Source organism: Schistocerca piceifrons, chromosome 3, assembly GCF_021461385.2.
Source record: "Schistocerca piceifrons isolate TAMUIC-IGC-003096 chromosome 3, iqSchPice1.1, whole genome shotgun sequence".
NCBI lineage: Eukaryota > Metazoa > Arthropoda > Insecta > Orthoptera > Acrididae > Schistocerca > Schistocerca piceifrons.
The window spans coordinates 422,202,922-422,215,935 of NC_060140.1; the positions used below are offsets into that span (position 1 = coordinate 422,202,922).

The window sequence follows — 13,014 nt, forward strand, 5'->3', positions numbered from 1 at the left end:
AAGTTGAATGAACTCTGTTTAAAGGAATAGACAAGAATCTGCAGCTATGCCTTAAAATAATTGTTCAAATTTTTGCATTAAGATTAGGGACAGTATAAAGATACAGTATAAACATACAGTCTGTTTTTGTTGGAATTGTGCATTCCTAGTGAAACATGAAGTCCTTCCTGTGCAATGAACAATGATTTATGTGCCAGCAGGCTACTTTGGGAAATGGTAAAAGGATCTTGAGAATGGATAACAATGAAAAAAATACAGTTAAAGACATGAAGCACTCAGCTCCTTTTATACTGTAAATCATTTAAGATTTGTATAGCAAGGTGTATGTCATATTCTTCAAACAGCATTATGCTGTCGTTGTTGTATCCAGCGCTGTAACCAATGAGAAGCAGCATGATGCAAGGCATGACAATGCACTAAGCTAGTATGCCTTGATGATGCTGCTGATGCCAGTCCTTGGTTCCCTATTGAGGTTGCCAGCAAGCTTACCTGCAACAGAAACACAATGTATGAAACACTTATATCATATGTCAAATGTCCTGACAATTTTATCGACCTCTCCTGTCATGTAGTAATGTGAGCCAAACCTTGAGAAATGGTAATTAAATCAAGACCGTAAGCTGTTGACAGGTGTTGATATACATCGATGGGGACAGCTGAAAATGTGTGGCCCGACCAGGTTCGAGTCCCTTTCGGGGCACACATTTTCAACATCCCTGTTAATGTATATCAATGCCTGTCAACAGCTTAGGGTCTTGATTTAATTATCATTTCATTCCAAGAGAGCTGCATGGTCACCGATGGTATCTGTTCTTGACTTGGGATAGATAAGTAAGTCTAAAGCTTTAGTGTTGATTCTTTGTGTTGCTCCATGTGTTTATTATTTTAAGACTGTTTTCTATACTCTGTACTTTAACTGATTATACAATATTATTATCATTCTAGGTGGTGCCTATGTTCTCAGATGCCTTGCCAGGCTTCTGAAATATGCAGCCCATTTATGCATAAGACAGCCATTTAGTCACAGTACAATAAAATGTTTTCAATCTGTAATTTTATTTATCTAACTGATCAAAGGGACTAATAAATGGCCTTTCATTAGTCCAGTATGAATTCAATTCAAGAGTGTTTATTGAAGGTGACTGCAAATACTCATCCAATACAAAATTCATGGCAAATTTGAACTCTACATCTACACCTACATCTACATCTACACCTACATCTACTTGATTAGATTAGATTAGATTAGATTAGATTAGATTAATACTAGTTCCATGGATCATGAATACGATATTTCGTAATGATGTGGAACGAGTCGAATTTTCCAATACATGACATAATTAGGGTAATTTAACAACATACTTAAGTTAATAAAACAATTTTTTTTTGTTTTTTGTTTTTCTTTATTTTTTATTTTTATTTTTTTTATTTTTTTTAATTTTATTTAATATTTTTGTTTTCTTCTTTTTTTTCTTAATTTATATCTAAAAATTCCTCTATGGAGTAGAAGGAGTTGTCATTCAGAAATTCTTTTAATTTCTTCTTAAATACTTGTTGGTTATCTGTCAGACTTTTGATACTATTTGGTAAGTGACCAAAGACTTTAGTGCCAGTATAATTCACCCCTTTCTGTGCCAAAGTTAGATTTAATCTTGAATAGTGAAGATCGTCCTTTCTCCTAGTATTGTAGTTATGCACACTGCTATTACTTTTGAATTGGGTTTGGTTGTTAATAACAAATTTCATAAGAGAGTATATATACTGAGAAGCTACTGTGAATATCCCTAGATCCTTAAATAAATGTCTGCAGGATGATCTTGGGTGGACTCCAGCTATTATTCTGATTACACGCTTTTGTGCAATAAATACTTTATTCCTCAGTGATGAATTACCCCAAAATATGATGCCATATGAAAGCAATGAGTGAAAATAGGCGTAGTAAGCTAATTTACTAAGATGTTTGATTACTCTGCTATGCACAATTAAGTGCCTGTCAGAAGATTCATGCCAAAACTCTTCAATAGTCTATACCATAACCTATATCTTCACTTACAGTGCTCACTATTCATGTCTTGCTTTTCACCAGACTTTCACTGAAAAGAAAAAAAGGCTTGACCACACCTCTTACAAATTTTTCTGCTCTAGACAGGATCTGGAAACTGAGAACTATGTCGTGATTGATCCTTGGCTTTAGGCCACTTTTACTGAAAAGATCTGCGTATTAATCGGTAGTTGTGTCATTAGTTCTTTAAGGTAACTTTTTGTAGGTGTGATAAAAGGTCAACAAGCAAATTCCATAGTCCTAGATTACTGGAAGACATTTCAAACACTGCCACACTGCAGACTGCTAACATACATCCAAGCATACGGAATAGGTTATCAGATATGTGAGTGGCTCAAAGAATTTTTGAGTAGCTGAATACATTACATTGCACTGGATGGTGAGTGTTCATCAGACACACAGGTATCATCAGAAGAACCCCAGGAAAGTGTGATGGGACCACTCTTGTTCCTGTATGTGTAAATGATCTGATGGGCAGAATGGGCAGCAATCTGTGTCTGTTTGATTAGGGTGTTGTTTGTATTGTGCAGTAGTGTGTTTTTCTTTGAGTGACCATAGGAGGATAAAGGTGACTTGCATAGACTTTCTGTTTGGTAAGATTAATGGCAGCTTGCCCTAAATGTGGAATAATGCAAGTTAAAGGAAACATAATGCTGTAATAATATGACACAGTATTAGTGGTGTGCTACTAGATATGTTCATATCTACAGTGACTGGAATCAAACACGTCTGTAAATGACTTCAGAACCAGCAGTGCTGGCCAACTGGCCAAGAGCATCGACAGCGCTTCACCAGAGAACAACAGGTGGGTGACATGAGAGAATGACTGATAATGGAAATGGTATGGCAGAATAACAAGTCTAAAGGGCAAACCAAGATCAAAATTCTAAGAAGCAGAGAATTCAGAACAGAGACAACAATGTGTCGTGAGATATATATGGTAATGCATAGAAATCACAAGTAACAGATGGAGAGGCCACAGTGCTAGGTTTAAAGGGTGATTGCAGACCTTGATAGGCTGGCTGGAAAGGCATGACTTGAAGTAGTGCCTACATCAGCAACTGCAGTACCTGCAATTACAGCAGTGCCACCTATTGGCAATCACTGATGCCCATACCATCCAGCAGGTCTACAAATGCGCTGGGCTGGAGTACTAGATCCTTCCCCCTGAAAAGGGCACATAGGGTCGGAGGCACCCTGGATGATTCTGGGGAAGGCAGAAAAGTGGAGTAGGCCCACATGGCTGCACCTAGCAGAAAGTGCCTGGCAGGGTGGGTCTGGGTTTCCCTCATTTGGGGGGCCAGGAAGTGGATGAGAGTACGTGGCTGCGGCCCACAGAAGAGCACTACTGCGCCATGGTCATGGACAGGGGTGGAATGGTAGGTGCTGAGAAACAGTGTGAGTGCATCCGTTTTATTGGAAGTACCCACCACTTTCAACATTTATTGCTTAAACGTATGCACCGTATGCTCCACTTTGGCATTGGAGGACAGGTGAGATGGCAGACTACATTGGTGCTTGATGCCATTAGAGGTACAGGACTGTTTGAAAGTCACTGCAATAACTGGGGCCCATTATCTGACATGACAGTGTAGGGAAGCCCTTCAATGGAGAGAATTGGGACGAGAGCAGTGAGAGTACCACCAGTGGTGGACGTCATACTGACCACATGTAGGTTGTTAGACTAAGCATCCATGACAATGAGCCTCATAGATCCCAGAAAGGGGCCAGAAAAGTCAAGATGAATGTGATCCCAGGGATGGTAGGGGGTGGGCCAGGGGCAAAAGACTGGGGCAGAGCTTGTACTGCTTCGAGAATTTTGGCGTAAATTCTAGAAACACATGGCCTTCCACCATCTCAAACACATGATGTTTTAGATGTGAGTGGGGAGAAAGGAACCCTATCTACTGCATGTCACCTGTCTGTGTGTGCTGTCCTGAAGTTTATCGTGAGAAATCTGTAGACTTGGCAGTCGAATGGCACCGACAAGTACTTGCTGGTCAGCCCGTGGAAGTTGTAATGAAAGCGCACGGCAGAACCAAGGGACTTCTGTGTTATTCTGTGCTGTTTTGTAACTGTGACTATTGTTAGTGACGAAAGAACAGTTGAGTAAAAAAAGATTTTTAGTAACTCTTAACACAGACTTGCTAGAGGCAAGACATGTTTGTGATTTCTGTGCTTGTTAAACCAACTCTGTAGTAAATGTATTTTTATTGTATCTAATGTGAGACAACATGGGCTACTTACAAGAAGCCTAATATTTATACTGAAAGTGCAAATTTGTTATTGCACATGGTGTCCAAATATACTGACAGTGTTGCTGAAAGAGCACAGTTTCAGAAGAGAAGGCCTATTAAAAAAGTTGTCACAAAAATGTTAGGACGTGGTGACCAGTGAAAAAGGACTCAAAAAACAGGAATTTTAAGACCAAAAAACAAGAAAAGTGGATGTTGTATGTTGCCATATCAACTAAACCAAACCCAATAAAGGATTTGCTCCGAGACTCTGGGACATGCTCAAGTATTCAAAAGAGAAAAAATTTGAATTGAGAAATAGTGAAGAAGATTCCAGTGTGTTTCTCTAAGAAGAAATATGCTGAGATCACTTTGACTAAGAAGATCTGGTGTGGGGAGTGGATAGCTCTCACACACATCAAGGGGAAACCAACATCCGACACCTCTGGTATCAGTTGCTGCTCACCAGTGCTAACCTACCTCCACATCTGTCCACCAACGCCTACGCGAAAACCAACAACCGATGCCACCGGCACCTGTTGCTGTTCACTGGTGCTGATTACACATCCGCTCACTGGTCTGCCAGTGCACAAGAAAAGTTAATATCAGATCCATGGGACCCGGGCGGAGTCATCTATCCCACAGGGATGTTAACATTCTGAGTTAATGGGCCAAGTGACGATCATCAGATCCCCAGTTGTTTTCGGTATTTCTACCAAAATAGTTTTCCTGCACCAAATTCCTTTAAAATCTTAAACTATTCTGTCATCTATTCCTAAAATCTCAAACTATCCTATAATCTTATTACATAGAAAACTGGATATGATTACAACTTAGGAGAATCACAGAATAAGAAAGAAAGTGATCTCTAGACATGAAATAACTGGAATAAGAATATTATGTCTGTGGAAAATATAATATAATGTGACGAACTGAACAACTGTTAGACCATTGTGTATAATTTTCTATTTTGTATAGAATATTTTATAGCTTTTATTAGATGTGATGTAGATGGGAGAGTTTGCATCAGGTTTAAAACAGGTGGGTATTGTTGATAAAAGCATGGTTTAAGAGAACACATAAATCATGACTAGCACAAAACACACACCACACCTTTCAAACCACCCTTGCAAACAAGTGTGACTGATTCTTCACCATTAGCTGTTTCCATAGGGTTGCTAAGATTTCCTTTGGGGACCTCAAAGGTGAAGGTGGGAATGTCCATTCTGTAGGAGACGATTTAACATCAAACTTCCTCTGGCGTCTCACTCAAGTACCTGTGAGGTAGGGATCCTGCGGAAGGGGGGGGGGGGGGGGTTCCTGTCTTTGGGACTATCTTCTTTCTCTTCTTCAATCTTAGCAACCATTTCTATTTATTTCCTTTCTTACTTCTCATTTGAGGACCTATGTATTTTTCCCTCTTTCCATATTCATCTACTTTTATTGCAGAAGTTCTTCCTGGTTTCCATGGTTTCCAATATCCTACATCTTCTCTGCGGATAAGAGGGCTGAAGAATCAGACTACATGAACACACATCTGCATACACACAAAATTACATTTATAAACAAACATTATAAAATTACAGACTAGAAACCTGTTGTGATGTGAGAACTGCCAGGTATTGTAGGGGAAAGAATATTTGTACATAGGGAAACATACACACATCGAGTGTACATAAGAAGGAGGCATGAGTAATGAAAGAGAATGCAAGCAAGATTGGAGTTAATCATGATGCTTATTTAAGAAAAGTCAATGCACCAAATACTCTGATAAATTGATGAACAGTAGGATAGAGAGAGACTTGAATTATAGGTAGACATAGTATATACTAAGAGTATATGAGTTGAGAGGAAGAGGAGGACTCCAGGGATTAAATGATGTATTATAAAAGTGAATGTGAAGTGTAAAATAGATTTGTAGCTTTACCAGAAACTACTTAATTATAGTATACATAGAAATGTATACTAGGGTAATGAACCATGAGGCCCTACTCAGAAAGGATAAGGGGGGCATACCCAGCATTTACTAAGTATACAGGGCAGGTGTACCTACACAGAGATACGATGACCTGTGGCCTGAAAATAGGAATGTTGTATAAAGGGGCATACCTACCAGAATGGAAAGAGGAAGTGCTTTCGAAGGTCAACCTACATGCAAGGTATAGGTACTTATCCTAGGAGAAGGGGACAGTATCATGACAGAAGTCACACATTTTATAGGGATTATTCTGCTAAGTTTGAATTCTATGCACAAACTAGCATTATTACGTGTTATGGAAGTTTACGAGTGTCAAAAGAACACTTTCATTTTGCCCAGGGTTCCTCCAAACTACACAAAAATACTACAATTAGTACATAATTAGGAAAGGTAGTACAAAAGGCGAGAACAGAAAGCAGATTACTCATGTGTCATGATCAACTGGAGTTTACGATTGGAAAGATAGCAGAAAAAGAAAAAAAAATTATAGTCCTCATGATTATTAAAAGAAAAGAAATGTATACTGTTGAAATATGAATTTTTAATATGGTGTGATATTAATGTACATAATAATTGTATAAAATATTGTGTGTTCAATCTGGGGGGGGGGGGGGGGGGGGGACGACGACATATAGTGCTTCAAGAATTTTGGCGTAAATTCTAGAACCACTCGATCTTCCGCCATCTCAGACACACAATATTTTAGATGTGAGTGGAAGAAAGGAACTCTATCTACTGCACATCACCTGTCTGTGTGTGCAGGTCCAAAGTTTATCGTGAGAAGTCTGTAGACACGGCGGTCGAACGGCACCGACAAGTACTTGTAAGTCAGTCCATGGAAGTTGTAATGAAAGCTCATGGCAGAACCAAGGAACTTCTGTGTTATTCTGTGCTGTTTTGTAACTGTGACTATTGTTAGTAATGAAAGAACAATTGAATGAAAAAAGATTTTTAGTAACTTTTAACACAGACTTGCTAGATGCAAAACATGTTTAGGATTTCTGTAGTTGTTAAACCAACTCTGTAGTAAATGTATAATTGTGTCTAATGTAAGACGACATGGGTGACTTACAAGAAATCAAATATTTATGTGAGGAATGACAATTTGTTCTTTATGAAAGTTGAAATATACCGACAGTGAACTAAAAGTATTCTTTGAGTACCTACTTATTTCATGAGTAGAGAGAGAGTCTTATACATTCCTTTAACTACCATCACTCTTCGGAGAAGTAGTTTTTGGAGACTGACGTAGCCAGCTATCCAGAGAAGAAGATCGGCTCTGCATACCAAGTAAGTTGGTGCTTGTAAAAGAAATAGGAAGGTTGCAATCCAACTTCACACATTCTTGTCATCAAAAACGTTAGAAGCTACCCCTGTGCCAGGCACAAGCAAAACAGCTGCATACCATGGACACCACACATCTGTTCTGTCCCTACTAGTATGCATGGTGCTCCACAAGAGGCTTCATCTGTGACATGCCACAATACCCACAATGGAGGAGGTGCAAACATATCAGTGCAGGGTAGATGGGATGATGACACAGTGAATACCATATTTACTCGAATCTAAGCCGCACTTTTTTTCCAGTTTTAGTAATCCAAAAAACCGCCTGCGGCTTAGAATCGAGTGCAAAGCAAGCGGAAGTTCTGAAAAATGTTGATAGGTGCCGCCACAATTAACTTCTGCCGTCGAATACATGTAGCACTACACAAGTATGCTTTGTGGACACAAAGATAAATACTGGCGCCAAAACCTCTGCATCAGTAAATAACTTTAAAAAAAAGTTAGAAGACGAGCTTTTTTTTCCTCCGCCCGAGTTTCGACCACTGCATTTTCATACATTATCCAACGAAGTAAATACAAATTCCGTATTGTTCATCTTCGAATGTAGCAGAATTTCAATGTACTACGAAAATCCGACTGGTAAGACTGTTAGGGATGTTTGTCAATATGGCCAACTCTACGTTCTGAGTTTTATTCCTACCTGTGAGAAGAGATGGTTAGATGGTTGCTAATAGGAACCTGATGAAATGTGAATCACATGCAGTATTCTCTTCACCATAAGAATAATACGAATATAAACATTTTGCCATGTATTCTTTCGTGTTTGCTGCTATCTCATTTAAATCCTGTCTGCCTAATAAACTATGAAACTAGAGTGAGACAACAGCAAACGCGGAAGAATATACGTATCGTGTCATGTTTATATTCGTATTATTCTTATGCCTAATAGTGATACAGTCAGAAATGAAGCACGGTAACTGACTAGATTTTAAATGTAAGATGACTGATTTCTGTGCAGAATTTGATGTACTAAAGAAGCGGCCGCAAAGATTTTCAAACGGAGAAAAATTTTCGCTAAACACTCATTCAGAACATGTTCTATCATACGCAGTCTATTATTTGGTTCTTGTTGATCATTATCAAAGAAAGCAGCAGTGTAAGTAACAACAAATAGCAGTCTCTTGCCAATGTTTCGCTAATGAGACGATTCCTCTTTTTTTTTAAGCGGCGGTAGCGGGCACAAAAGCAAGTCATGCCGCGAGCGGCGACAGGCCGTAAACACGCACTATCGAAATGCGACAAACAATGCATGACACAGTACACTAATGCATTTTCAGCTTAGAGTGACGTAAACACCTATAACAAAGAAAACGGCACTTATCAGATCAAAGCAAAATAAGCAATCGATTCAAACCAGACGAAGCACGTGAAAACGGAAGGGTACCCGTATAAATACGGAAGGAGCGCCTGACGCATAGCAATGGCTACCTGGTAAAGCTTAACTGCTAAGCTTACGACTCGAACCAAACTACTGTAGCTGTATCGTCTTTCATTCGACCTAAATTGTGTCTCATATTACAATGGACCAACTTTGTTTCGATTTGGTGGTGCGGCCTAAAACTTTTCTCTCCCCTTGAATTTCGAGTCTCAAATTTCAGGTGCGGCTTAGATTCGGGAATTTTTTTTTTTCCTTTATTTTGAGTCTCATTTTTCAGGTGCGGCTTAGATTCGAGTGCGGCTTAGATTCGAGTAAATACGGTATCTGCATATGTGTGAAGTAGGAAAACATTGGAAAAGATGGACGATTGGTTGGAGTGGCAAGCACAGGCCCAGAGCTTGGGATCAGCAGACTTTTAAAAAGAAGGGGGCCCACCCATGGTGCACACAGTGCATATCACACCACAGGATGGGGACACAATGCATGTTCACGGTGATGTGAGTAGCAGTAATGAGTCCATCCAAAATGTGCCATCATTCTTCTCATTGTGGAAACAGGAGATTTCCTGTCAGTCAAATGCTGGTCAGGCTCTGAGAGCAGGTGGGAAAGGGCATCTACATTTGTGTGTTGTGCCATGAGCTTGTATTTAATGGTATAAACGTAGGAGCTGAGGAAAAGCATTGAGTGCTGGAGGCGTTGTGCTGTCCACTTCAGAAGCCGAGAGCAGGGTCAAAAGAGATCCAAGAGCAGCTTGCGGTACATAATGAGGATAAAATTGGTCCTGGAAAGGTAAATCTGGAACTTCTTAAAGACAAAGATGATTACCAAAGCCTCTTTCTTGAACTGCAAGTAGTTCATTTGAGAAGATGTAAGTGTATTTGATGCTCAGGCAATCAGCTACTCTGTACCACCATCATTCCTATGAACCAGTTCCATGTCAGTGCCACAGGAATGAGCACTCATGGCCAAAACCAGGGGATACAGTGGAGTAAAGGGCATAATGCAGGACACCAATGCAACATGAACTTCAGCTGTGTGAAAGCATGATCACAGGCAGATGTCCATCTGTACTGAACAGGTTTCTTTTGCAGCTTGCTGAGTGTATGCATAATGTGGGCTGCCTGTGGGGGGAACTTAGAATAATTTACTTTCCATAAAAAAAAGCCTGAACCTCCTGTCAGTTTTAGGGGCAAGATAGAGAGTCAAAGGCAGAAATATTGCAGCCAGTGGTGTGGATCCCATCTTTATTGTGCCAGTGGCACAGGTATTCCACCTGCTCCTGAAGAAAGTGACATTTGTGTAAACAGCACCTGAGCTCTGCATCATGTGATGTGGTAAAGAGTGTACCAAGGTTGCATAGATGGTCCTGACATGTAGCACCTGTGACAGTTATGTTATCTAATAGTTAGTGCAAGTAGGAATGGAAACGGTTAATTGTTCTGGGTATATCTGGAAAAATCACCAGAGTGGAAAAGATTCTAAAGGGCAAGCACCTGTATTTGTATAAGCCTTTGGTGACCATAAGGCATTGTGATTCCTCATCCAGGTGTACCTGCAAATATGCTTCAGCAAGGTCTGTCTTAGGGAATAATCACCACCAACGATAATTGTGATGAAGTCCTCTGAGTGCAGGATGCAGAAGTTTTCTACTCATGCCTGGGCATTGATTGTTGACTTAAAATCTCCACATAGTCAGACAGAGTCTTTTGGTTTACAGACCACCACTTGGGGTGTGGCCCAAGCACTAATTCTGACATGTTTAATTACCCCATCTGTGTAGAGGTGATCAAGTTCTTGCTTAACAACCTCCCCTGAAGAGAGAGGAAGAAGTCACACTTGGCAGAAATGTGGCACACCCAAGGCCAGGGCCAAACAGAGGTACAAAGGCAATACAGAGGTTGTCAAGGTCCTAGTAGGGAACTATGTTGGATATGACACAAACATTGTCAGTGATGGAGAATCCAAACAGAAAGAAGGCACTGAGGCTATAAAAGTTGCCAGGTCAGGGTCTATCAACAACAAACAGATTTTTATCAACTGGACGACCAGTTTCTATGTAGTGTTGACTATGAATTGACCCTGGAGAGGAACTGAACTGTTTCCATAGGTGACCAACATAAGGAAGGGTGGGGCCAAGTCAGGGGAACCAAGATGAGCATATATGTGGATGGTGGTTAAAGAAACAGTGCTCATGTGTCCAGCTGGTAGCAGAGATCCTGGGTTGCAGTCATGAGGGTCATAAGCAACTTAAAAGTAGAAGGATCACCCTGAGAAAAAGCTGCCTGAAGTTCATACACCCTTCCATGATGCATGTGGGTGGTGGAATCTGACTGTATTGATGGTTCACAACAAACAATGAGGAGATGCTCACATTTCCCATAATGAATGCTTTGTGCCCAATGATCTGGACAGTGTGCATGCAGGTGAGAAATGAAGCAATCAGGACATGATGAGAGACCCCCACTGCTTACCTCAACGAGTCATGGCAGGCTACTCAGAGTCTAGGAGACATTCAGAACCATTGAATCATGATGCTGCTGGATCATTGCTACCTGAGGATGAGGCATGATGCATTAATTTGCAGCCTGTGTGATTTCAAAAGAATGCATGATTTTCATAATATTGTATAGGGGAAGGTTGGGGAATTACAGTAGAAACTTCCAGATCAGGAGCCAGTTGGACTACAAAATCTCAGATCAGTGAATCTGCATATGAAGTTTTGCAAGCTGAATTTGTACAAGGGAGATTACAACATTGACTCAACCCTTGCAAATCTGTTGCCCACAAATGGTAAGTAATTGTGGTATTAATGGAACTCAATGCACAATGTGACCAAGTGGACTCATTGGAAATAAAAACTGGACAGCAATTAACACATCTCTTTGAACATAAGTGCAACTGGATTCGAGAATGGAGTCCACTTCTCAACTTCTTTAACAATGAAAGCATCTCTGGGGAAGCCCAAAACAGGAAGGATGATCATCAGAGAGAATCATCCAAAACCTGCAATATGGGAAAGTTTGGTGTCAGCCACCACAAATAAGTGTCTCAATCCTCTTTAATGTCATTAAACGGTGCAAGCACAAGTGGGTGGCATTCAGGCTGGGAAGTGACCACAGCCTGGATGGTTTGGAAACCCTGAACCTGTAAGCAATTGTACAACATTTGAAATTGTTGTTAGAACTGCTGTTGATGATGCTGAAACTGCCGGAGCAACTGCTGCTACAGGAGCAGCTGTTGCTGTTGCTGTTTGACTAGTTGCACGAGCTTGGTATCAAACGTTTACCTCATCACCAGTTAGCAGTAAAATGGAATGAGAATGTACAAAGGCTATTCAAAATGTATTGAACCTTATTTTTTATCTCGATTCAAAGAACTTAACCAACAGCCATATTGTCAAGTAGAAGAAGGTGTAATTAGATGAAGGATGATCACTAACTTCACTTAATGAAGGTTTATTCAGCACTTGCACATTCAAGAGTGCAGAGAAAATTGCCTCTGGCCAGTACACATACTATATATATACAGCTACAGAACATTCCAGTACAATGATTCTTGACATTTGTGGATGCTTATAGAATGTACTCAAACTGAATATAGAAATTAAAATAGTACAGTCCAGGAGAGTTTTGAACTCACAACCCTCCATGCAACAGTTCAGTATCATATCCGCTAAACCACGGTGCTACTCAGCTTCTGCTGTGACATTGCTCCCTCCTTAAGGGAACAGTGTCTCAGTGTTACATTTCACCTAGTCCAGGTACGAGTCACTGGTCCTGCATACTCCGGTTCCTGATGACTGATTCTCGCCCTGGTGGTAATCTTCTTAGAACTTCTTTTGCCATGATGCTTTTTGTCACCTTTCCGCTTGTTGCCCGTTGCTGGAGCTTCAAATTTACCCTGGGTTGCAGGATCCTTATAGGGCTTCATTCAAAGGACATGGACCTTATCTCTGATCTTTCATCGTCTTGTGTTGGAGTTGAAATCTTCAACTTCATAAGTAACATCAGACAACTGG

General features: G+C 40.3%; 1 protein-coding gene across 1 annotated transcript in view; it reads right to left on the minus strand.

Annotated features, from left to right (window-relative positions):
* Nucleotides 1-258: 258 nt before the first annotated feature.
* The window catches only part of LOC124789749 (aminopeptidase Ey-like), an 87,777-nt gene continuing 75,021 nt past the window's right edge, over nt 259-13,014 (minus strand). The window contains exon 5 of the mRNA XM_047257203.1: nt 259-489. Within this exon, the coding sequence (XP_047113159.1) occupies nt 337-489 (153 nt within the window). The 3' untranslated portion in view covers nt 259-336. The remainder of the gene's footprint in view (nt 490-13,014) is intronic.